This window comes from Austrofundulus limnaeus, unplaced genomic scaffold (assembly GCF_001266775.1).
Source record: "Austrofundulus limnaeus strain Quisiro unplaced genomic scaffold, Austrofundulus_limnaeus-1.0 Scaffold29, whole genome shotgun sequence".
NCBI classification, from domain to species: Eukaryota; Metazoa; Chordata; class Actinopteri; order Cyprinodontiformes; family Rivulidae; genus Austrofundulus; species Austrofundulus limnaeus.
The window spans coordinates 787,078-810,546 of NW_013952431.1; the positions used below are offsets into that span (position 1 = coordinate 787,078).

Sequence of the window (23,469 nt, forward strand, 5' to 3'; positions counted from 1 at the left end):
ATTTATATACTGTATGTTTTATAAAAAAAGGAAACACTTGAAACAGTTTTTTAAATATTTATAATTCTTATTTACAATTTAAAACAGTAGATAATAACTGTAACAATGCAATTTCAATTATAAAAATGTTACAAAACATATTTTTATGTTCCCATTTGAAAATTGGCATGTTGACTATTTTTTCTTGTTTTTTTTTTTTTTTTCCAGAATGTTATCAAGGGTACAAAGTAGCAAAGAGGAGCTGCTCTACATTCAAATGAGAACTGGAGGTGCATTCTCTTCATTTGATTCTTAAGACCTGCATTTAAATCCCTTTTATTTGTCACATTAGTCCTCTTTAGATAGCTCGAAATATGTTGATATTTCATAAACAAATATATTTAAAAAAGAAGTGTCATAAAAATGCACCAGAAAAGCTACATTTTATGTGAACGGCTGAACGCACCTCCACCTCAGTAAGGTCACGGTTCTGTAAAAAGGTCGGGGTTTTGGACAGAAGGCGCATGTCGTGGGCTTGTGTGCGAGTGCGGCAGTCAGTATTTTGATTAATCAGCTGACAGGGCAGGCGAATCTACACCTCKAGAACTGGAGCATCTACAACCAAAACAAACAGTCCAGGAGCCTGGCCTCTATATGTAGACAGTCTAAAACTCAACAACATGACAACAGACTACCACAACCACGGTCTACACACTTCTTTTCTTCTGTTTTCTACACACGCCAGTCACAGTTCCACTAATCTGCCTCTTTGTGCAGCAGGAAATTTAAAAAAAGTACTATCAGAAACCAACAGAGCTCAAGCTGGCACAACAGATTTATGGCAAGTCCTTGTAGGCCATTCAATAGGTGCTGTGTCGCTCCGTTCCTGGCTGTCTCGTGTGAGGAATCTGGAGAAGAGTAAGAATAGAAAAGTGATGTTGGAACGAGAAAATGCAACATAAAGAAAGGATCGAGACTGGCACTAGGGATAGGTGAGGAAAGGAGCTCCTGCAGAACACAAAGAGGTGGGTTGTTAACAAAGTGGGCTGGATTCCTAAAACATGATGGGGTCAAACTAAAATCAGGAAGTAGGTGTTCCAAAATAAGAACATTTGTTAAAGGGATCCACGATAAGTTGTAACATTAGATTTTATTCAATATACATATATTTTAACAGTAAAATAAAGACAGTAAAAATACTGTAGGCTGTTTAGTTTTTATCATTTTTAAACTAAAAGTTTAAAAATATATTACACGAATATTTTATTTACATGCAAAGCATTCTGGGTAAATGATAAAGTGGATAGGTCCTCTATGTGAGACTGCTAGCGAGCTAAATCCTCCCTGAAGGTTAATCTCAGACAATATCTGACTATCGGCTCTTTTAAATGAAACCAGAGAGCGTTGACAGAGAGGAGAAGGTAGAAATGACTCAGCCTGTAACTGAAATGTAGATGGAGGACAACAGAGCTGCTTCATGGAAGAAGAACCTCAGCTTAGCCTGTTAGCTTTAGCCCAGATGCTATCACCATATTTAAGTATTAGCTCAGCGCTACACATTCTCCTCTTGTCACTGAGGTTCTCCATCCACATGACAGAGAGGGGAATGCAAAAATTACTCAGCCTGCAACTGAAAATATGGATGGAGGACCTCAGTTTAGCTTGTTAGTTTGTCGCACTAGCACCGAGCTAACACACATAAGGCAATATAGCGTCGGCTCTAGTGTGAAGGCTAACAGGCTAAGATGAGGTTCTTCTTCCATGAAGCAGCTCTGTTGTCCTCCAGCTATATTTTCAGTTACAGGCTGAGTCATTTCTACCTTCMCCTCTCTGTCAACGCTCTCTGGTTTCATTTAAAAGAGTCGATCYTCAGATATTGTCCAAGATTAACCTTCGGGGTGGATTTAGCTCACTCACACTGAGGACCTATCCACGTCATCATTTACCCAGAATGCTTTGCGTGTACATAAAATGGCTCCATCCATGCTAAAATATTTTTTAAAAATTTACAAAACTAAACAGCCTACATTATTTTTACAGTCTTTATTTTACAGTTAAAATAAATGTTTATCAAATAAACTCTAATGTCACAACTAATCAGYGATTCCCTTTAAGGTTTACTTCTATAAAACGACATTTGTTGTATTTAAGAAAGCTTAATTACAAGTGCCTTTTCTGGTATTTAATTTAGAAAACAATGTAGATGTGTTCTGGTCGTATTTTTATTATACAATTAGATGCTGAAAACATTGAATGTGCAAAAGAGAAAAATATCAAAATCCCATACATCATTTTCTGAAGATTCACTGTCTTTTTTTAATGACATTAACTTGGCATCAATACACCTGTGTTTGTTTACATCAGTCAAACATTTCGCTTTGGAACAACCAACCAACCCACCCATTCAGGGCAGTCCCTTCCACTCTCAGGACAACCCACCCCTTTGTGTACTACTCTGCTTGAGAAATGTGYAATATTATGAAAAGATAAAGTGACAAGCAGGCAGCAAGGTGGCAAAATGCCTTTTATGAAACAACTTGCCATGACATACCAGTTTTAGAAAGAGTGGACAGAAACTGTTAGACAGAGAGGGGGCCCTGAAGGCATGATTTGATTATTTTTTTCAAGCTGCAATGAGAGAAAAGGTCGGAAAAGTAATAAAGATAGGAAAGCAGATTAGACAGAAATTTATGAAAGCACAAAAATCAAGCACAGAAAAAAAAGATGCTTGGGAATGCTGCTAAACCAGGAAAACAAGCAAAATGAAAAAAAAAAAAAAAAACGGAATGGTAATAAAATCTGGACACCTATGGCTCAAGGCTTTGTGAGACCTGTTCGTTCATGATGCCGGACAGCTCGATGAGCATGTCCCGGTAGTGAGCTCTCATCTCCTCCTGGTACTCCAGCTGGTCCTCCTTAATGAGACGCTCATTTACGTCCAAAGCTTGACCGCAGGCTTCTGCAAACCGTCTGCAGAGGAGAATTCAGCTTAGACTAACAGCACTAAAAGTAAACGCGTAAAACCATTCAACAAGCTATCCATGACAGGTAAGACACTGATAGTTCATAACCCTTCAAAAGCTCTGAACCACTGCTTTAATCATCTGGGTAATATATGCATAAAGTCTGCACATGGATTTGGTTCAATATTTTAATTATTGTGCCTATAGAAGTTTCTATTGACCACCATTTACCTGAAGATCTCCTTAAGAAGTTTGACCTGGTTGTCTGGGTATTTCTTGGCATTCTTCTCCTCTAAAAATGCTCTGGCATAAGCCATAGGCCCTGCATTTACCTGGACAGAGACAATCAGCCGATATAAACCCCAAGCATCAGGAAAATGCATTTGCACTCCGGACAAACGTCCCCGCACCTTGACGCTAACGCTGCCCTGCAGTTTCAGCTGCAGCCGGATCATGTCCACCTCCTCCATGTTGCAGAGCTGGTTGAGCTCGGAGACTTTGCGCGACATCTCGTCTATGGCTACTTCGATCGGGTTCATTTCTGTGCTCTGCTGCTCCACCACCTGGATACGCTTTTTCAGATAGGGGAAGCTGGAACTCGCTAAAAAATAATTTAAAAAAAGAGGGAGAAACAAAGATCTGCTGGTCAGAAAAATCTTGGTGTAATTTTTGATAGTTGTTTGAAATTGGAGAAGCAGGTGAGCTCTGTTGTGAAATCAAGCTTTTTTCACCTGCGGCTTCTAGCAAAAGTAAAATCTAGTTTTTGTTTCAAAGATTTCGAGAAACTACACGCTTAGGTTACTGTAACTCTTTATACAAAACCTTGGACAGATCTTCTTCACGATGTCTTAACATGGTTCAGAATGCTGCAGCTCAACTCCTAACTGGAACCAAGAAACATGATCATATAACTCCTGTACTGGCTTCTCTGCATTGGCTGCCAGTTTCCTATCACAACGAATTCAAAAATCTTTTATTGGTTTTTAAAGCAATAAATGGTTTGGCCCCGGCCTATCTTAAGCATCTTCTACATGACTATTTTTCTTCTAGATCACTTTGGTCAAATAATAAACTGCTTCTACARGTTCCCAGAAGCAGACTGAAAAGCAGACACCAGGCATTTGCTGTCACTGCTCCTAATTTGTGGAACAGCTTACCATTCATTATTAGATCTGCCCATAATCTGGAACCCTTCAAATCTCTTCTGAAAACTCATTTTTACTCTCTGGCATTTTTATGTGTTTACATTGAATTCTATGTGTCTTGTCTATTTAATTTATTGTTTTTACTTCAATATGTTTTTATCAGTGGTTTTATGATAGCTTTACAGCACTTTGGTGCAGTTGGTTYCTGTGTTGTAAAAAGTACCACAAAGTGATACTTGAGTAAAAGTACAAGCATCTTACCAAAAAAATTACTTTGGTAAAAGTTAAAGTCTCCTTTAGGAATATTACTTGAGTYAAAGTCTTAAAGTATCAGATATTTTTTGTACTTAAGTATTAAAAGTAAAAAAAATGATTCAAAATGAGCAGTTAGATTTTCTGTAATGACATTTAGTAACAAGCTGGAATGAATTAAAAGTAACAACTTTTTACTTCTTGCCTTTTTTAAAAATGTAATAAGTAGAAAGCAAAGATAATTGTGTGAAAATGTACGAAGTAGAAGTAAAAAATACGCTGAAAAATAATTACTCAAGTAAAGTACAGATAGCCAAAAATTCTACTTAAGTACAGTAACAAAGTATTTGTACTTAGTTACTTTACAAKTCTGGTTGGATGTGTTTTTTTAAGTGCTCTACAAATAAAGTTGGCATTGACAAACTTTGAACTATGGAACAATTTTTTTGCAAATCTACGCATCAGCAGAAACCATTTTATAAAGCAAGATTTAATTAGAAAGAAAAACGGGGAGCCTAATTTCAGGTGTTTTAGAATTGGATTAATAATTTGTGTACAATAAGACCTGAACTGAGACTCACTGGTCAGTATGGTGCGCCTCTTGCATTGTTCCTCCACATCTCCGTGTTTCTTCCCCGACAGAGTGAACGGTGTCTCAAACACAAAGCGGTTGATGTTGTGGTGCCTCTCGAAATCTGTTCTCTTTTCCTGCTGCTCCTTCTCGTCAAAGTAGGGCACTACATATGTCACCTGAATGTAGGCAAACTTGGCGTCCAGATCTTTGGGATTCACCTGCATTTAAATAAAGTTAAGCACAAACATAAACAAAAACAGATTCGAGATTAGGAAAAGCATCCGCGCTAGCAAGTCCTTTTCTGTTTGCATGATGAAATGAATCACCTTGTTGGAGTCCTGAATCATCTTGACATTATCAGCTCCAAACTTGTCAGAGTAAAGTTTGAGTAGTCTCTGGGAGATTTCTGACAAACCCGTGAGCTTCGGCTCTTTGTAGATGAACTCTTTGCTCTCCTCTTCCTCAAAGAAACCCTAAGAAACACACACACTTACGCATTAGCAAAGCCTGTTCCAATGCATGGGTCTGCAATGCAAAGATAACTAGATCACATTGCTTTTATCGTTCTGATTTATGTTGCCGTGAGTGGTGCAAAAAACATTTTTTGGTTAGAGTACTTCACTCAGCACTAACAGGGCAGGTCATGTTAAGTTTTGGATGTGAGCATGTGGACGTATTTAAAGGAACACCACACTCAAATGTCACAGGTATAAATGAGGTTTATTAAATGGCATCTTCTTTTTTTTTTTTGACATCAGATTTTTCGTAATGTTTAGGGAGACAGGAAACGACTGCATCGTTGAAAATTACTGGAGGTATAATGGACCACAGCAAGCTTCACACAACCTTTCAGTGGGTAAGAGATGTTATTATAGGTAAAAGGAGGAGGAGAGAGGTAAAAGTGGTTAGCACCGAAGAAGATGAAAAGTCAAGAGCTTCAAAAACTTACCGCAATCTTGGTTTAGAATATATATTAAAAAAAGAAAAGAAAGGAAAGAGCAGACAGAGAAATTAAGGATGCCGACTCATGATCAGCCATCTAGACCCCTTCTTAACTTTTAAAATGTTCACAGAGAGAAGAAGAATCTTATACATTTCACTTCTTGAGTCCAAACTGAGCATTGCCTGGGTTTAGAGCAAACCAAAGCAAAARGTCGGTTACCCAGGCTTTTATTTTGAAAATTAGGTCACCTTTGCTGATTTTAAATCTGTTTATAAATCTCATAATCGGCATATAAAAGTTTTTTTTAAAGACTGTTTGTAGAGCGGTTGTGTGCATTTCTTGTGCAGTTGTCGCTCACCTGTCCATAGAACGCCACGCGGTAGTAGCGTCCAAAGAGTCGCTTTTCAGAGTTCACTACCTCCGTCACCTTCAGGTAGGAGCGATGGATGTCATAGTACAGCTCTGACAGCCTCTGCGGGCACAGAGAAGCACACGCTGGAGTGTTAAGTTTGTGTTTTTGTGCTTGCTTGTACATAAGAGGAGGAAGAAAATAAAGCCGATGGACAAGACACCTTAAAATCCCTCCTCTTCTCAAAAACAGCAATCACGGGTTTGTTGATGTCGGCGATGAGCTCGTGCCTCTCAGATTTCCACAGGTAGTCCACACACAGCTCCAGCTGCTCCACCAGGGTGTCCTGAACACGGCGTTCACCCAGTTATTTCCAGACTCCTCTCAGGCTAAAAACCTGCTAAGGGTTCAGTGTTACTCATACGCAATCTGACCTCGGTGTACGGTGTGTCTTGTGTACCGGTGTCCTCCTTCATGGCGCCCTCCTCCTTAACGTTGGGGCTGATGCACATAAATGCTGCCCAGCCCATAGAGAAGGATGCTGCCATTCCAAATAGGTAAAAATGTWATCAGAATAAGACATTTAAAAAATTACCGCAAACAGTCTCAAAAACATTCTGGTGGGAGATTTAACGGGTAACATTTATATACCTTTTTTTTTAAATGGGAATCGTGCAATGTATCTTACGTCTACACATTATTAAGAGGTTTTAAAAGCACATAAGTGCACAGGTTTTCCTGAGCCCCCACCACCCAGCAGGCCCCAGGCGCACACACTCACTGTCTTGATCTCGGGAGGAGGTTAGTAAGGAGCTACAGTTAAACACGGGGCCTTCTTCAGGGGACACACCAGACATCCCGGCCTTGTCGGCTCTCCAGTAGCCTGTTTGATTGGAGGGGAYGAGGAGCAGCAGGGTTAAATGTCTATTCGTGTGGTTTATTTTTAATTTTTTTTTAATGCTCAAGGACAAGGCTCACAAATCAGTTGAGGRATTGGCATGTTATGCAAGCTGCTGGATCACAGGCTCCGTGAGTAAAGCACATGCAAATGAGTTTCAGGCACAAAGAGCAGACACATGCACACAGGATCAAACCAACAGACACTATGGATGGGAGGAACAGAAAAAAATACAAAGATATTCATCTCTTTTTCTACTTGAAATGCTATTTAGGTGGAAGGATCTTTAGTAACTGGCAGTATGAGAATGCTAAATGGTCTGAACTTATATAGTGTTCCAATGACTGGAACAAAGAATTTAACCGACAACGGTTTACAGGATGACTTCCCTAAACACTCTGCCACAGCTTCCCCAATACAAACACTAGGCGAATTTATCTCACTATCTAACTGATTAGRTTCCAAGAAAGTCTCACAAAACAAAGACCCTCTCAGGTTGTTTTCAATCAAATAAACATATGAAGGATTGACGCCTAAAAGTTTATTGTGACAGAAATGAAGAAACGTTTAATGAGTGAGGAAAAAAAGATCACATCTGCAGAGATGCACAGCAGGTTCACATAAAACAAAAGTTCTGGTCCAGCTATGAGGGAAAAAAAAGAAAACAAACAAACCATGCTGCAAAAAATGTAAAGTCTTTAAAAAGTCTGGTCATTTTTGAAGTGTAGTTATGGGAGTATGAAGAAAAGGGCAAAAGTCCTTGTCCAGGCTAAGCTTTTAGCTAGCTATATTGTTTTTCATATTTATAAAACAACTCTTCCTCATAAAAAGTAAAACAAAAAAAAGGAAAAATAAAATGGCAAACCAATGTGAAAGAACACTGCATTAATTAATGTTAAACTTCTATACTTTTGCATTATTCTGTTTGTTTCATTCGTGGTTGTTGTCTCATTGTCTGCAACTTTTCTCCATACTCTGTGCTCTACGACTGATAAATGCTGATAAATATCTGACWGGACATCACTTTAAAAAAAGACCAGATCATTCCTTTAAAGTGTAAGCAGAAGAAAGTGGGAGCTCACCTCTCCTCTTCAACGACTCGGCAATCAAAGCTGAGATGTGGATGTAGCACATGGCAGCCTAAAGAAACAGCAGATGTGATGCTTTCAGACAAAATTCTCATCTCCTTTCAAACATTTATGAGGTTATMCAGATTAAGAAATGCAACATGCGTGACCTCAGACAAGTCGCCGTTGCGGACGTGAACTTTGGCCATGCTCTCCAGCCAGGTGCGCCTCAACTCAGGAGTGCTGGCGTAGGAATTGGCCAGGCTGTACTGCAGGTCCACCAACATCTCTGGATCTTTCTCGTGCTCCTTCATCTGAGCCGTGGCCATCAGGACTGTTCTGATCCGCTTGGTCAGGTCCTTCACCTCAGCAGGGAACGGGGTGTTCTATAGAKAGGGTGTTTAGGAGATCCCTTATATTAACCCGAGGGACACTCCCACTTATTAGGACTCTAAAACCTCCCGTACCTTGAGCGGTGCGTCTCCATTGGCAAAGTTATTGATGATGGCCAACGACTGTTGGAACCTCGACCCTCCAATTCCAGCATCAGCAATCAGTTGGCTCACAGCTTTGATGACCTGCAGTGGAAGTAAAGGCTCAGCTGCCAGRGTGATGCTCGTGTATTAATCTGAATTAGGTCTCACTGACCTGCAGATGGGAGCGGACTATTGATTTGCCCTTTGTAAACTCAAAGTTTTGCCTCATGAAGAAGTACAGTAGTGCAGCTGCCTCCGTCTGGGTGGAGCTGGATCGATGGTTACAGCATTTGAGGATCTCGTGGCACAGACAGCCACACAGGTCTGCCTTTCCCTGGAAGAACGCACTGGGAAACTGAAGAGCGAGAGGAAGGTTAAATAAAAATGTAACAGATTAGAAAGGTTCTTCTGCAAAATGTTTAAATGAGGTCTGCTGGACCTTTTGTACGAAGAGCCTAAGCGCAGCGAAGACGTGTCGTAAAGTCGCAGTGGACTGGTTGATTTGAAAGAAGAGTAAGTAGGTGTCCAGCACCTTTTTCATCAGTGTGTTCTGACCATCATCCTGCAGCAACTGCTTCTACACAAATGAATAATAGAGAGAAAAATAATGTGAAAAAAACATGAAAGTTTCAATTGAAAACAGAAAAAATATGGTTTATAGTAAAATAAATAGTTCAATACTGATACAACTCAATAGACTTAAATAAGCAACAGGGCATTCTGGGAATATACTTTTTGTTGATTGAACTTGCTGTTTTCTGCTTTAAAATTTGCAAAACAGGAATATAACTTGTTTCAGTCAAATATTTCAGTTCAAAAGCATAACATTTTATTGTTTCATTTTATTATTTTTAAGAAAATCTGGATAGCTATCTTACAGAGTAGTCTTCTCTGTTAGTGTTTAAACATTTAACTAGCCACCAGGTGGCAGTAGAGCATCAGTTAGCTCATTTTTGGGTTTAATGTTAGACATTAAACGCAATCTTCTGTTTTCAGCAAAAACGTTTTTACTGCACACTTTTTATTTATTTATTTATTTATTTATTTATTTATTTATTTATTTATTTGCATAGAACAGAGTTACTCTTATGCCATTTTTATGACAAAAAATACTGTGCCTGCCTAAAGGTGGGGGTGAGCTTTTGGAAAATGATCAAAGGTCATGAGGGACCATGACACATCATTGCTCATTAGATGAATTAAAATGGTTTTCTTTTACCAAACAAAATAATAAGAAATTTACCTAAACTAACTGTGTGCCATTAATTTCAGTTTTGGTTCTGTAGCATAAAACAGTGACTGACCTTATGATGGTGAACAAAGAGTTCCAGTACATCCAGCACAGTGAGAGACACTTCTGTGGACAAGTTGGCTTCGATATCTGTGGGACTCAGCGTGTCCCCATCCTGAACGCTCCCGTCTGGAAACAAAAAATTAGATATGATTCATTAAACCTACCAAGTGTATAGAATAAAAATAATAGCTGCATCGTAATGACGTCACATGATGTGTTACCGGTTTCCATCATCTGCAGCAGCTTTGGATTCATGAGGGCGTTCTTGCCCCGGATGATGGGCATGGTTTGGGAGCGAGCCTGTCGGTGGCCTTCACCTCCAGAGGTCATCCTGGAGACAACAGCAGCACACGCTTAACATAACATTATTGAGCTTTTACTAGAGCAGTTGTTGCATTGAACTTTGAAATAAAACTTTGAAATACAGAAGCAAAGTACATTAACACAAAACAACACCAAACCATTAAAACATGCTGGGTACACATTTACATTCTGTGACATGGAAAACACAATGAATAAATGAATTCATCTGGTTGTATCTAAGTACACTGACACTGTAGGTTTCATCTGAGACTTATTGGTGTTAAAGCCAATCAAAAACATTAGGAATAGAAGCATCCTTGGTTTAACTCTGTCATCATGGCTGAGGTGGAAGGTGGTTACCATTGGGAGAAGATGCTTGAGGGTTGAGAGGACTGGGTAGGGTTGTTAGAGGCCTTCAGGGTGCCATTGGCATGGGTTGACTGGGCCAGCTTTACCGCCGCTGCTAGCTTCCTGTTCACAAGCCAACCACATCAAAGCTAACGTTAGTTTGGTCAAGGCAAATTATCATTTTAGTGTCCTTCATTATCAGTGAGCGATCCTGTTAGCTGCATGCTATTAGATGTTGGAGCATGCCAGTAATCAATAATAAAAAAAAACAATAATAAAATTAAAAAACCTTAATGTAAACACTTTGCAGGGCACAACTATTTTTGCACTTTTAATGTTTTAAATATTAATGGCAGCTGCCTTACAATGTTTGCTATCAAGGCTAAATGAAATGCTGAAAGCATTCAAGATCTCAAATGTGAACTTGGGGTGATGAGAGCAGCTGCAGTCAGAATAAAGATCAGCTTGAAGAGTGATGGAGGTCAGCCAGATGGAAATGCTACTGGCGTAGCAGAGTCGATAGTTTTAGCTTTGCTTCAAGTATGTTTTGTAAAAAAATAACTAAATGTTAAAGTAGCTGCAGTGTGTTGGTGGAGAGCAAAAGCTTTGGGTTCACGTAATGCAACAATGAAAGATGCAGAAATTAAAATATATTAATGTGATGAGGCAGAATGTTAAAATCAATTTCAATAATCACAAAATATATCATGCTAATGTGTTACAAACAGGACAAAAGAAAGTGGAGTCCAGCTGATCACAAAGCAGGGTAGGAGTTATTTGCAAACGACGAGAAAAAAAAGAACATGTTTACATCTTCATTGACATTTTGTGTAAACACGAAACGAGTTGATGCGACAGGAAACAACTGCATGCGATGTGGCAGATCAATAATTGTGCAGTCATATACAAAGTCCATCAACAGCAGCAGCATGCACAAAGAGGGTGAGAGATGGCACAGACCACGATGGAAACTACACCACAACCACAATGTTGCACATGGAGAAAACATTCTGTACATTTTTGTGCACCCCACTGTGAGTCATAAAGCACAAACTTTGAATTGATTTCAGTTTAAAAGTAATAATAACGTATTTTTACCTCATTAGTTTCAAAATACAAAAAGGCATAGATATATGTGGATAGATGTGTGTTTGTCTGTAGAGTGAGCAATAAATCTCATGAACCACTGGCCAGATTTAAATGAAACTCGGAAAGTAACCATTTGAAGTCCTGTTTAAATTTTGAAGCCAACCAAATTCAAGATGGCTGCCACAGCTAGGTGTGGTAGTAGCTGAGAGTAATCATCAACACATACTCTTAAAATATTACATACGCTGACAGTACCATCATTTACAGAGTTTGACCAAAACTGCTATAAATCCAGTTCTGCACAGCATAAAATCATCTTAGCTTAAAACTCCAGCATGAAAGGTGGTGGGTGATATGCATTCCTTCAAGAAATGCTAGCTTTGTGTTTCTTCGCGCATATGCTTCTGCAAAAAAATATTATTTGTAAGCAACTCTGCACAGATTTTAAAGCACAACCACTAACAGACATATCAGTTAAATGTCCTTTCAAGCTTGCTGTCTAGCTGCACGCTGCTGATGTAATTCATCACCGCTGACCTACAATGGGTGCACACACTGACTGAGACGCAAACAAAAGCGTAAGAAGGTGAATCCACCCTTGACTCGGAATTACAGATGCATGCTAAGTAGCTGGTAGTACCAGACATGCTCAGCTACAACCGTGAAGCCTTCCAGATTCTTTTTATTCAGCTAATTCTTCCACGCACAGGAAAGCCGAGTGCTCATTCAGCTTTCGGTTGGCTTACGTCTCCGTATCCTTTCGCTAAAATGGGAAAGAAAAAGCTAATTGAATTAGCTGCGAGGAACCAGAAGACGGAGGAGTCTAGCAGCGCCGGTGGCTCTGCTCCAGTAAGAGCAGACAGATGAGAACAACCCCCATCTGGTCCTCGCCAACTCCTACAGTACAAAATCCAGCAGTGATTCCTTCTCAACAGTCGTCCCCCCCGTCTCTCCCCACTTTATTCACCTCTCAAAGCTCATCCCTGAGCYTGCACACGCATCAGGAGCACATATTAGTATTTCTGCACGACTGTGTCGGATTCGTTTATTTTTACGCGCTCATATGTGGGTGCGTTGACGCTTGTGTGCAGCCATGCGTGAGCACGATTATATGAATTATGGATCAGGGTGTGGGGGTGTTCTAACTCCTGGCTGCAGTATGTATACAGAATTAATACGCTGCTGCCATGTCGGCAGCGGCAGAGCGAAGGCTGGCGAACCACACCTGCTGCGCGTTATCTGGCAAACAAAAACGAAAGCAAACAGACTCACCTCGCTATGTGGCGTTTTCCGAGGAACCTGAAGTGTTGAAGACAAAGCCTGAAGAGCGGGGGAAAAGGGTGATTTACAAAAAAAAATACGCCGAGTAGAAGTTGTTTTGTTTCATCTGTGTTTTATAAGAAAATAAATGAATTGTATAGAATTGAACTGAGGCAGCCACAAACAGAAAATAGAAAAAGTTCATTTAAAGCGCTCCTCGGTGGATTGGGGGATCCGACTAGAATTACAGTCTGTTTTTCTTCTGCTTGGCCATTATTTTCATCTGTTCCCTTTTGGCAGCACTTTCGATTTTTCTCATTTACTTGTCTTNCCCTTCTGCCTGTGAGCTACTTCTGATCAGCCAAACTGGACCCGTGGTGATACTCCTTCCACAAAAAGAAAGAAGAGCTCTTACTCCAGTATGTTAAAGAAGTCTGCGATCTCCTGGTGAATGGCACGGTGCCAGTAGGATACCAGCACATCTGGAAACGATAAACAAACGTGATCACGTTGTACGCTGCAGCAAACCAGGTGATGGAAAAAAAATATTACTTTTTATAGAATCAGACTTTTTGCACTGAGGTGGTGCAGAAGTAATTYAGATGGACGCTTGTTTGTTTTTTTATGTRAGCAATCGGCCACTTCTTACCTTCAGAAATGGTTTTCATGATGTGCAAAAAACACATGAGGAGACTGCGGGTCTCTGCCTGGTCCAACTTGTCGCAGCGGGAACCGTAGCCAATCAGAGACTGGGGACGGGCGAACTGAAAACAGACATCAAGACAGAACCAGACAGAAAGAATCAGCTGCCAGATTGATGTTAATAGTTGTTGTTAATCAGTATCTGTTAACTGAACTGTGCAAAACTTTAAACCACCACTAATATCTTCATACTTTGTTTTCAAGGAGTCAAACTTTCTTTTATAATTTTTTATACTGATAATGATCAATAGCTCCTCAGGCTATTGGAAAGTCTTCCCTCTGTTTGTCTCTGACTATTACAACAAGTTGTGCAATGCGTGCTTAAAAATATGGATCAATTGGAGGACAAAAGAAACATGTCAGGCATAAATAAACACTCTCACACACAATTAAGAGTGCCTGAAAGTCGCGTCTAAACAAAAAATCATCCACTGCATGTCAAGTTTTCCACTAATAGCTCTTTGAGAATTACTTTGTTGGATCTAAAATACTATTTCATGTATCAACCTATGTCATCCTTGTTATTTTTCATAGATGCAGGTTTAAAAATGGGAATAAGTTGTGTCTTTATGGCAGGCTTTTGCCACAAAGTGRTTAAAAATCCTATTTTAATGTGGGGGTTTTTTTGCTAAATTTTCTGAATTGTGTCTTGTACATTTATAGCAGGAAATAGAATGTCTCATTTCCTGTGATAAGTGATGACCTGTGATAAGTGATGACAGACAAAATAAGAATTCTTCTGAAAATGGTCAGATACTGAAATAAACGGCAAGAGTTGAATAATTTCCTCTTTTTAAAGAGCTTCAGAATGTCTAAAAAAAACTATTGAGCAACAACACTTTTTTATATTTAAACAAAGATTTGGCTCCTTGGAAGCAAAACGTGAAAAAAAAGAGTGATTACACAAGACTTTTGAGCAGTYGTGGATGTGAAATTATAAACAGTCAAACAACAAAAGTTGCATTTTAGCAGCATTTTAGAGTATAAAATAATGGTTGGTTTAAATCCAGCATCTTTCTTAAAGCTAATAATATACCTATCAGTGGTCGGTGGGTACAACATATTTTAGCTTTAAAAAAATCATGTTTTTCCCCTATTTTTAAATTAATTTTTAATTTTTTAGCATTGTTTTGTAAATTATGTTTCATTTGAATACATTCTGGGGATAAAAGGGGCAGACAATAAGATTTCTTCTTCTTCTGCTACTTTTCATTTTATTTAGATTTGCGTATTTTCTTGGGTTTTTTTATCGAATGGTTATTTTTTTAATGAAATGAATAAAATGTTTGAATTGGATTGAATTTAATATTTTGCCAGCGATCACGTGGAATGTGTGGAAATTCTGGATATCTTCACCTTTCTTATAATTTTTGTTTTTCCCCCAACTTTCCCCTTTCTTACCTTCTCACACCCATCCATCTTCTCACTGTTCCTGTCACTGTTGCTCGGGTTGGAGTCKACGCTGATCAGAGAACCTCGAGAGTCCGCCTGGTTACCCGTGGCAACCGCCAAGGATGAAAAGGCTGGTGCAGAGTGGGGGGGGGGGGGGGGGGTATCATCAACGTTTCTACAGTACAAAGACTCCCAGAATAGACGTGTGCACGTGGTACGGTGCTACCTGTGATAGAGTTGAGCACTTCTTTGGAAAAGGAGGCGTCCATGGAGTTTCCGTGGCGAGTAACAGCCCCTCCCCCTCCCACGCTGACGTCGTCTCGAGAGCCCTGTGTGGAGTGGAGTGAGGGAGACACAGAAAAGGAAAGACTTCTCTTGAGTATTTGATAATGTTCTAACCTTTCTAAGTTGTTTATGCTGCTCAATAAGCTACTACGATTTTTATAAACATAAAACTCATCGATTTTGCCAAATTTTCTGGAGTAATTTTTGCAGCAAATCCTATAAACATGGAACAATAACGTCAAAATAAAACAAATGCAATCCACCACAAACTGATCGAGCAGAACTCCCTTCATGGGTTCACAGCTGTTTTGCTACAATAACATGCCTGAAGACTGCAATCCTAATTTGCAGGAAATTACAAATTCAGCTTTTCAGTTTACTTGGTCACTAGAAGTGAAGTAGATGGGGAAAAGGTCCCTGAGGAAGAAGCGTGGCATGTTGTCCAGGATCAGCCCYTACAGAGGCAGGTAGAGGGACGCTATCCTCGCCTGCTTCTCCTGGAAACACATCGGGTGAAATACAAGTCACATTATGAGCCTTTAACGCAGAGTCACCAACCTGACAAATAGTGCCTGTTTTAACAGTCATAATAAGTAGTGCACACATAAGATGGTTTATTTTTCCTCAGAAGAACATGACTTCATATAGCAAAACAAATCAAGACTGTGATATTTTAAATTTAGTGATTATCAGTGGTGGGCAAAGTTCCCCTAAAGCACTGAAGCATTGATAGTGGAACTAATTTCCTGATTAGTGCTTTGGGGCTTTTGCTAATTTTAAAATTTATTAGTGGATTAGCACTTGCTAAATTTATAGGCTAAATTTAGAAGCACTAACTGAGGTCTATAAATGTTATTGATCAACGTTAAAGTTAACAGCTGTCGATGAAATCTGTCACACATTTTGTTTATTTATGTGTCACTTATCCACCAGGTGACATCTTGGCAATATATGAACCTAAATAAGGCTGTGGAATGTCAATGATAAGTCTTAAGAGAGCAACATGTGACTCATGTTGTCTATTGAATAATGTTCATGGGCTGACTGGGTTGTTTTAGCGCTTTAGAATTAGCTTTTGCTAAAATTTTCAGTGTGTTAGTGCTTTAGAATTAGGGGACCTAAATATATGAGTTAGTGCTTTAGGGCTAGTGGAACTAATTTTTAGATTAGTGCTGCCRACCACTGGTGATTATAAATGATTCAACGTGTTATAATAAATTTTGTATTTCATATGCAATAAATACAACATAATGTATAATCTAAGCCTTAATTAAAACATTTTCTTCCATTGCAGTTTATTTTCTCATGATTTTGACTCCAATTTGAACAGACGTGACTACAGTCCTACTGTGGTTTCCAGTGTTTATTCAAGAMCAGATTTCAGACTTGATCTAATCTCCGTACTTCCCAGTATTCATTAGAACACCATCACAATGTTGCTTGCAGCTGCTGTGATCAATCACATGTGAGTGTGTGTATGTGTGTGTGTGTGTGTGTGTGTGTGTGTGTATGTTTGTATGGATGAGTCATAATGGAAGGGTTTCTGCTGTGTGCTAATGACTAATTTTTCCAGATTAGCTACCTTGGTGGCATAGCGTGAATCCAGAGAGTGTTTGGCCATTAGAGTCTTTAGCGTGGCCAAGGCGAGATGCCTCAGGTCCTGCTCGTCCTGGAGAGCCAGGCCCAGCTCCCGAAGCAACAGGCCAGTCAGGAAGTGCTTCCTGCAGAACTCTCCGGTKAGGTTGTACTCAGGCACAGAGGCTACAGAGAGACGGTGCATGGGTTTTAACCAAGTTGCACATAAATAAGAGCTCAGTCGCACCAATAATCTGTTTCAGGTGAATCTGGTCACAGTAACCAAATAATGAGACAAACGAGAAAAAAAAATAAAAATAAAAAAATAAAACGAGTATTTACCAGGTGTGCTTTGTGGTTCTGGGGAGGCATGATCTGACATGGACAAATTAAATGAGGAAAAAAATTTWAAAAAAAGACAGAGAAAGGAAAAAATAAATAAAAAGTCTGACTGAGGGTTAATAAATGGATGAGAGTATGAACTACTTCGTGAATGCTAGTAACACATAAACACTGGTGGCAGAGAGCTACAGTGTAACATAAGTCTCCCCACCTGTGATTCGAGCAGAAGGTAAGGGCAGGCTGAGAGGGATGTAATGCTCATGGTTGCACACTTCTCTCAGGAACTCAAATTTCAGCTCACAGAGGACCTAATAAACAAACAAGTAAAAAAAACATATGCATAACTTATAAAATATGTTTATCTTTAAGTGGCTGAAACATACAAGTTTTTTCTTTACATTTAAAAAAATTACTGGCACATTTTATTTACCTTGCTGTCTGTAGCTGTGATCATGTTAATGTAGTTGCTAATGAGTTTGAATGTGAAGCCTCTGTCCATCAGAGTGAAGCAGCGCTGCAAAGAGACAGAGTCAAATCAGAGATCTAACCTCCGGTAAGAGACAATATCATTTCATACGTACTTTGACAAAAGCAGCCACAGCAAAGTTGGCGCTGCGTGTTTCCTCTGCCAGCTCTTTGTACTTCCAGAAAATGTGCTCGGACACCGTCTCCACCAACGTCTCCACGCGGCTCAGGTAGGAAGAGGGGAAACGCTGGGGCCTCAGCAGCTGGAGAGCAACGGAAAACATCTTAACGCACGTCAATCTTACTGAACCAAGTATGAATAATGAAAACATGTTTTTTTTAATCTGAAGAAAAGTGGGCCAGATGTGCCAAACACGAAAAGGAACCCCTTACCTTGACCTTGTCAGAGTCAACCAAGTGCTGGGCCATGGACTTGACAATGAGCTCAAAAAAGAACCAGGAGAACTGAAGCCAGACAAAAATACTCACTTTTACTCTTATTTACTCACAGTTAAAAYTTACACAGTTGGCAGATGTTTGTTTTTTCCCAAGCTAGAATAACTAATACATCATTCTGATTTAAGTAAAATGATTTGTACTGATTGATGGACAGTAGGTCAAGACAAACCTTGAGAACATTCCTGACTGCTGTGTGCTCATTGCTCTTCAGGTCAAAGGTCATTCCCTTGGCCAGCTCTTCGTGAACCGTCCTGAAGCCATGAGCTTCTGACTTAAAAACAAACTACYAAGATAAAAAAACAAGTCAAGCGAGGCTTTTATTATAAAAAGCATGCAATAAGATTAAAAGCTGCAGAATTAAAGGACATCTTTTCTTCAAGGTAGAGTCCGTTAATAAAACAGATATTGTGTGGTTGTTGCCACCCAGCAGTGCTCCGGTTCTTCCAATTCCAGTTCCTCCCATTATTGAAATAATGATGAGGGAATATAGCACATGCAAAAACACACATTCACCCACCCACACACAACACACACAAGTTTGCACTTGTATCTCCACGGGGACTTTAAAATGACTTTTATTCATTTACCAATCATTTCTACAAACACCCCAGTACATATCTGACCCTAAACCTAACCTCAATCCACACCTTAGTTCTAAACCTAACTCCTGACCCACCTACAGTATTTCCCCCCAATGGGGACTGGGCTTTCGACACCCATATGGAACAGTGGACCCTCACCAGGCTGTGTGTACAGAGAAAATGGTCAAAAATGGTCCCCACCAGGACACAAAAGCATATACACGTACACACTCAACAGTTAAAATTGAACACCACCGGTACTGAGCATCATGCCACGTCTGTTGCCATAGCAACCCTGGTTTAATCAGCGGCGCTGGTCATCTCCTCTCCCCTCCCAGCACTCATCTCTGTCGTTGCCTCTTCAGACTCTGCAGTTCTCTGGCTCTGTGGCCAACATCAAATGGATCTGGTGGTTTCTCCTGCTCTCTGTTCTAATCCTCTCACTAATTTTTTTCCCCCCTCATAAACAAACGTGCCTTGTGTTTCTGATTTGCAGAGGGCTGGTATGCCGTCTCTTTTTTCCCCCTTCTCATCGCTCTTATTGTGTCCGTGTGTGTGTTTGCACAGCGCTCTGGGCACGTGGCCCTTCCATACTCTTGCTTGCACATCACATTCACAAAAACATTGAGATTTCTCACTGGTGCTTTTTTGTTTGTTTGTTTGTTTACTTGCACAAATTAAATTCCCTGTAAATATCTAGCAAAAGGAGAGTTTTTAAAACTTGTTTGACATTTATAAGTACGACAAAGTCACTTCACTGCTAAAGTTGCTACACATGCAGCTGCTGTTTCCAGCGTACCTTGATATAAGAGTGAAGGTGCTGATCCAGATTTTCTTCATGGCACTTGCTGACAACATGGATTAGAACTCTGCAGGGACGGAATAACAGCAACATGAAGTTTTACTCATCGAAAACATTAATGGTAACCTTTAACACACACAAAAACATCCCCAAGCTACAAATTATGAGGGGTTTATTATGAGAAGATCTGTAGTACCACTGATTACCTGGTGGTGGCAGTAGTGACCTCATCATTGTCATTCTGAGTCAGAACCTTGAACAGCTGGTTGAAGAGCACCGGCAGGAAGCGGACAATCACTGGGATTCTCTCCATACTGAGGAGACCCTGGGAAAAAAAAGGAATAGAAACACGGAGAAGGAAAAAGTGGACATAAAATCAAATTCAAAAGAAGCTGAAACAATGTAATACAGCGCTGCATGATTTAGATGTGTAACATTTGTTTGCTGAGGTTCTGTTTTCTTTCCAAGTCAGAATTACTGAGATTTTAAAAAGGTTTGAGTGTCTTTTTATTTTCTTCTTTCAGACCTTCAGGCAGTTGAGAAAGTTGGAGGTAGGAGGCTGAGAGAGGTCGAGCTCTCTCTTCTGGCACTGCTGGAAGAATCGGTTCAGGTGGGGGTCCTGGCAAAGACAGACAAATTCTTAAAGATCAGCAGCTGAAATATTGCTTAGTGAACTAAATCTTCTTAACGTGACATTTAATGCAGGAATGTGAAATTCAGTACGTTACAGTGATGTTTTAGGCAAACTTGACTTGAGAGTTACAGTGTTTGAGATGAAACCACTGCTTGAAACAGTTTAATTGAACAGATAATTTTGCTGTTTATCATATGATGTTGGAAAAAAAATATTTAAAAGGCATGAATGCCTTAAACCAAAGGTGCCCAAAGTGGGGCCCATGGGCCAAAACTGGCCCGCCAAGCCATTTCATTTGGCCCACCAGGTGATTTTCATACTGGGGACCTACTAACAAGGGTGAAAAAATTCCAGGGACCCCTTCATAAACCCCATTTTAAACCAACATTTTAACCCTTAAATTCCATAAGAATATGATTTTTGTTTGGTTTAGTATGTTTGTTTTACTAGTGCATCGTTCCCTATATGCAATTATTAAAATAAAAAACAAATTAAATTATTGACATTTTTTGAGGACATGGCTCGCAGACCCCAGTTTGAGAACCTTTACTTTAAAAGACCACAAAAACTCATTTTATCAATTTATGAAATGTCCCATGAGTCTTTGCTGCCTAAGTGTCCGTCAAACTTTCTCCAAGGGCACTTTCTAAAAAATAAAATATGTGGGCCACTGCTCTGTCTGCTAGCTTAATCATTAAAAAAGAAAAGGACTGTACTTAAAGTGCTAGTGACATAAAATTATTGTAATAAATATGAACACATTTTTGGAAAGATAACATTAATAACGTATTGCGAAACTAATTTCACACCACTGAGATGAACAGATGTTGAGATATTTGCATGTGAAGAAACAGGAAGTGATGTCAAAGGGGAATGCCTGCATGTAAACAGAGCATTGTTACAATAGCTAATACAGACTGTAGAGAAAAATCTGATGTTTCTTTGAATTATTTTGAGTCACTATCAGAGAGATGAAGAACAGTTAAAGTTTAAATAATGTTTCAATAAAAACCAGAGTTGTCTTTCTTAGAGTTCCCCTTTGATGTCACTTCCTATTTCACTTTAGCTGAGCCAAGTTCAAAAGAAAATATGCAATTTATGTGACAAAATGAATAAAATTGTGTGTGTTATGCAAAGTTATAAGTTGTTTTCTTTGACTTTCTGTATCTGAAGGATATACACATCACAGAAAATTTAAAGTACCTGTGACATGTCTATCCTTCAAATACAAAAAGTCAAAGAAAGCATCTTTATACTTTATCAAAATCTTCATGATCCATTCAAATAACAGTCGCTGCCTTCTTGATGCACTGAAACCTAAATAATGCAGAGTTGCTTGCATGTCGTTTTTCACATTAGATGCTCAAACTGAGTCAGCGCATGTGCAACCTGTAGTTTTACCTGAGTGTATACTGTGGAGACGACATTTGTGGACACTTTAAAGATAGTTTTTCCTCCATCGACCCATTTCACATCAGCTCCATTCTGTAAAAAAAAGGCACAGCTGTAGTTTGAACCCTTGTGCCCTTCACATTTAATACATCAATGTTTTTATTACACAGCTGCATTCTCACTTACTTCACTTCCTACCTTCAGTCTTTATTAGTCTCACCTTGGTGTTGCTGGCTTCTTTGATGCTGAGGTATCCGGGTGGCAGGTTGCAAGAGACAGGAATGTTGAACTCTTGAGATGACACGCGACCTTCTTTCAGTATTGGCAGCCAAGAATAACCCACTTAAAAAAACCAAACACATTTTCAGACTAAGCCTGCAGTACTCATTATGACAGAGCCATGCTCAAAGTCTATCATCATCTTTACCTGGTGTCTCTAAGGCCTCTTTCCTCTTAGAATTCGTCTTAGCGTTGATGTCACAGGTGACGTGGTAAAAGGAGAAAAGTAGATGGTGTTTTTCATGAAGTTGGATGGGAAACTCAATTTTCACCTGAGATGATAAGGAAACAAATCATCATGGGAAATAGTGGCCCATTTGTGTGTGACGACTTCACTTCATCTATTGCAGAGGTCTTCGATGGGGTCGCAAAATTATTTAAATGTTTCTATGCTTGTTTTTTTCATTGCTATGTCTTTAAACACACATTACCACTAATCAAACATGTAGCAAATTGAGGCGTACAATAATGTAATTCAGTCAGAAATGCAAACATTAAGTGAGAACACCAGCTGAATTCGGCTTCACTCACAACCTGATCCTCCATGAATCCTGCACACAACCTACAATTAGTGCTGTATTCTTCTACAACACTGCAGCTCCTAATGATAAAAAACGTTGAAGACCCCTGTTTTATTTATTTCCAACTCACCTCTTCATAGAAGTCGGGGTTCTGAGAGTGATGTAGGACTGTAGAACAGGCTGTTGTGGTGAAAACTGGACCTCCGGGCTTGCCATAGATGCACTAGAAAAAAAAAAGAAATAACAAAAACTTAACTGGGAAGGGACAACAATCACTTAGAAGCCCATTTGCAATTATGTTTTTTTTTTTTTGAATAATGCTCTACCTTTAAAGGCTTGGCAAGCTCATCGTCTGAGCTGCGGAACTCTACATAGACTGCAATGTTACGAGCCTGCAAACAAGAAGAGCATTGTAATAATAATAATAATAATGAGTAAACGCATAAAAACTGCACAATAAAATCACATTAAAAACCCAAGAAATACAAAGGCCTTCTCTGGTAGCAATTAAACCTTTTATCAGCATTAAAGCAGCAGTTCATTTATTCATTTAATTGCCCTCACCTTGGCAAAGCTCTTCTGACTGTCGTACTTGAGGTGTTTGGGGTAGACGTAGATGTGGTTTCTGTAGACGCGGTGCGGCTGGGTGAACTTGGTGGTGTCCTGGACAAACTCTTCCACCTCCACAGTGGGCTGATGTATGCTCAGCTCTTCGAAAGGCTTCACCGGTACATATGAGGAAGTCACGCAGTCTGAAGGAAAGGTTTATTTAGAGTAAAGTAAGGCAAAGAGGCGGACAATGAGGAGGTGTTGTCTTAACGAAAAAAACCTACTGGGATGCTCCATCGGGATGTAGTCTAAGCCAATGTCCAGTGTCCCAGGCACAGTCTGCAGTTTGCTGTTCTTCTCAGCCCTGTGGAAACAAAAGTTGTCACCAGATTTAGAAACATGTTTATTATCTTGGAAAAATGCTTAAAGGGATCGAGGATTAGTTGTAACATTAGACTTTATTTAATAAACATATATTTTAACTGTAAAATAAAGACTGTAAAAATACTGTAGGCTGTTTAGTTTTGTAAATTTATATATATATATATATA

General features: G+C 39.5%; 1 protein-coding gene across 3 annotated transcripts in view; it reads right to left on the bottom strand.

The window, feature by feature from the left end:
* Nucleotides 1-46: 46 nt before the first annotated feature.
* The window catches only part of dock10 (dedicator of cytokinesis 10), a 68,740-nt gene continuing 45,317 nt past the window's right edge, over nucleotides 47-23,469 (bottom strand). Inside the window, 41 exon segments of one of the 3 annotated variants that reach the window (XM_014005243.1) lie at nucleotides 47-887; nucleotides 2,811-2,949; nucleotides 3,174-3,274; nucleotides 3,353-3,543; nucleotides 4,921-5,131; nucleotides 5,240-5,386; nucleotides 6,215-6,328; nucleotides 6,429-6,551; nucleotides 6,640-6,755; nucleotides 6,987-7,088; nucleotides 8,186-8,243; nucleotides 8,341-8,556; nucleotides 8,638-8,748; nucleotides 8,819-9,001; nucleotides 9,086-9,223; nucleotides 9,951-10,066; nucleotides 10,162-10,271; nucleotides 10,604-10,714; nucleotides 12,953-13,000; nucleotides 13,356-13,422; nucleotides 13,590-13,704; nucleotides 15,044-15,165; nucleotides 15,261-15,363; nucleotides 15,700-15,816; nucleotides 16,902-17,080; nucleotides 17,237-17,269; nucleotides 17,448-17,544; nucleotides 17,667-17,750; nucleotides 17,818-17,964; nucleotides 18,095-18,166; nucleotides 18,330-18,443; nucleotides 19,541-19,610; nucleotides 19,750-19,868; nucleotides 20,070-20,162; nucleotides 21,579-21,662; nucleotides 21,790-21,911; nucleotides 21,997-22,120; nucleotides 22,500-22,592; nucleotides 22,696-22,761; nucleotides 22,934-23,121; nucleotides 23,203-23,282. In XM_014005243.1, the coding sequence (XP_013860697.1) occupies nucleotides 840-887; nucleotides 2,811-2,949; nucleotides 3,174-3,274; nucleotides 3,353-3,543; nucleotides 4,921-5,131; nucleotides 5,240-5,386; nucleotides 6,215-6,328; nucleotides 6,429-6,551; nucleotides 6,640-6,755; nucleotides 6,987-7,088; nucleotides 8,186-8,243; nucleotides 8,341-8,556; nucleotides 8,638-8,748; nucleotides 8,819-9,001; nucleotides 9,086-9,223; nucleotides 9,951-10,066; nucleotides 10,162-10,271; nucleotides 10,604-10,714; nucleotides 12,953-13,000; nucleotides 13,356-13,422; nucleotides 13,590-13,704; nucleotides 15,044-15,165; nucleotides 15,261-15,363; nucleotides 15,700-15,816; nucleotides 16,902-17,080; nucleotides 17,237-17,269; nucleotides 17,448-17,544; nucleotides 17,667-17,750; nucleotides 17,818-17,964; nucleotides 18,095-18,166; nucleotides 18,330-18,443; nucleotides 19,541-19,610; nucleotides 19,750-19,868; nucleotides 20,070-20,162; nucleotides 21,579-21,662; nucleotides 21,790-21,911; nucleotides 21,997-22,120; nucleotides 22,500-22,592; nucleotides 22,696-22,761; nucleotides 22,934-23,121; nucleotides 23,203-23,282 (4,672 nt within the window). In that variant the 3' untranslated portion in view covers nucleotides 47-839. 3 annotated transcript variants of the gene reach the window in all.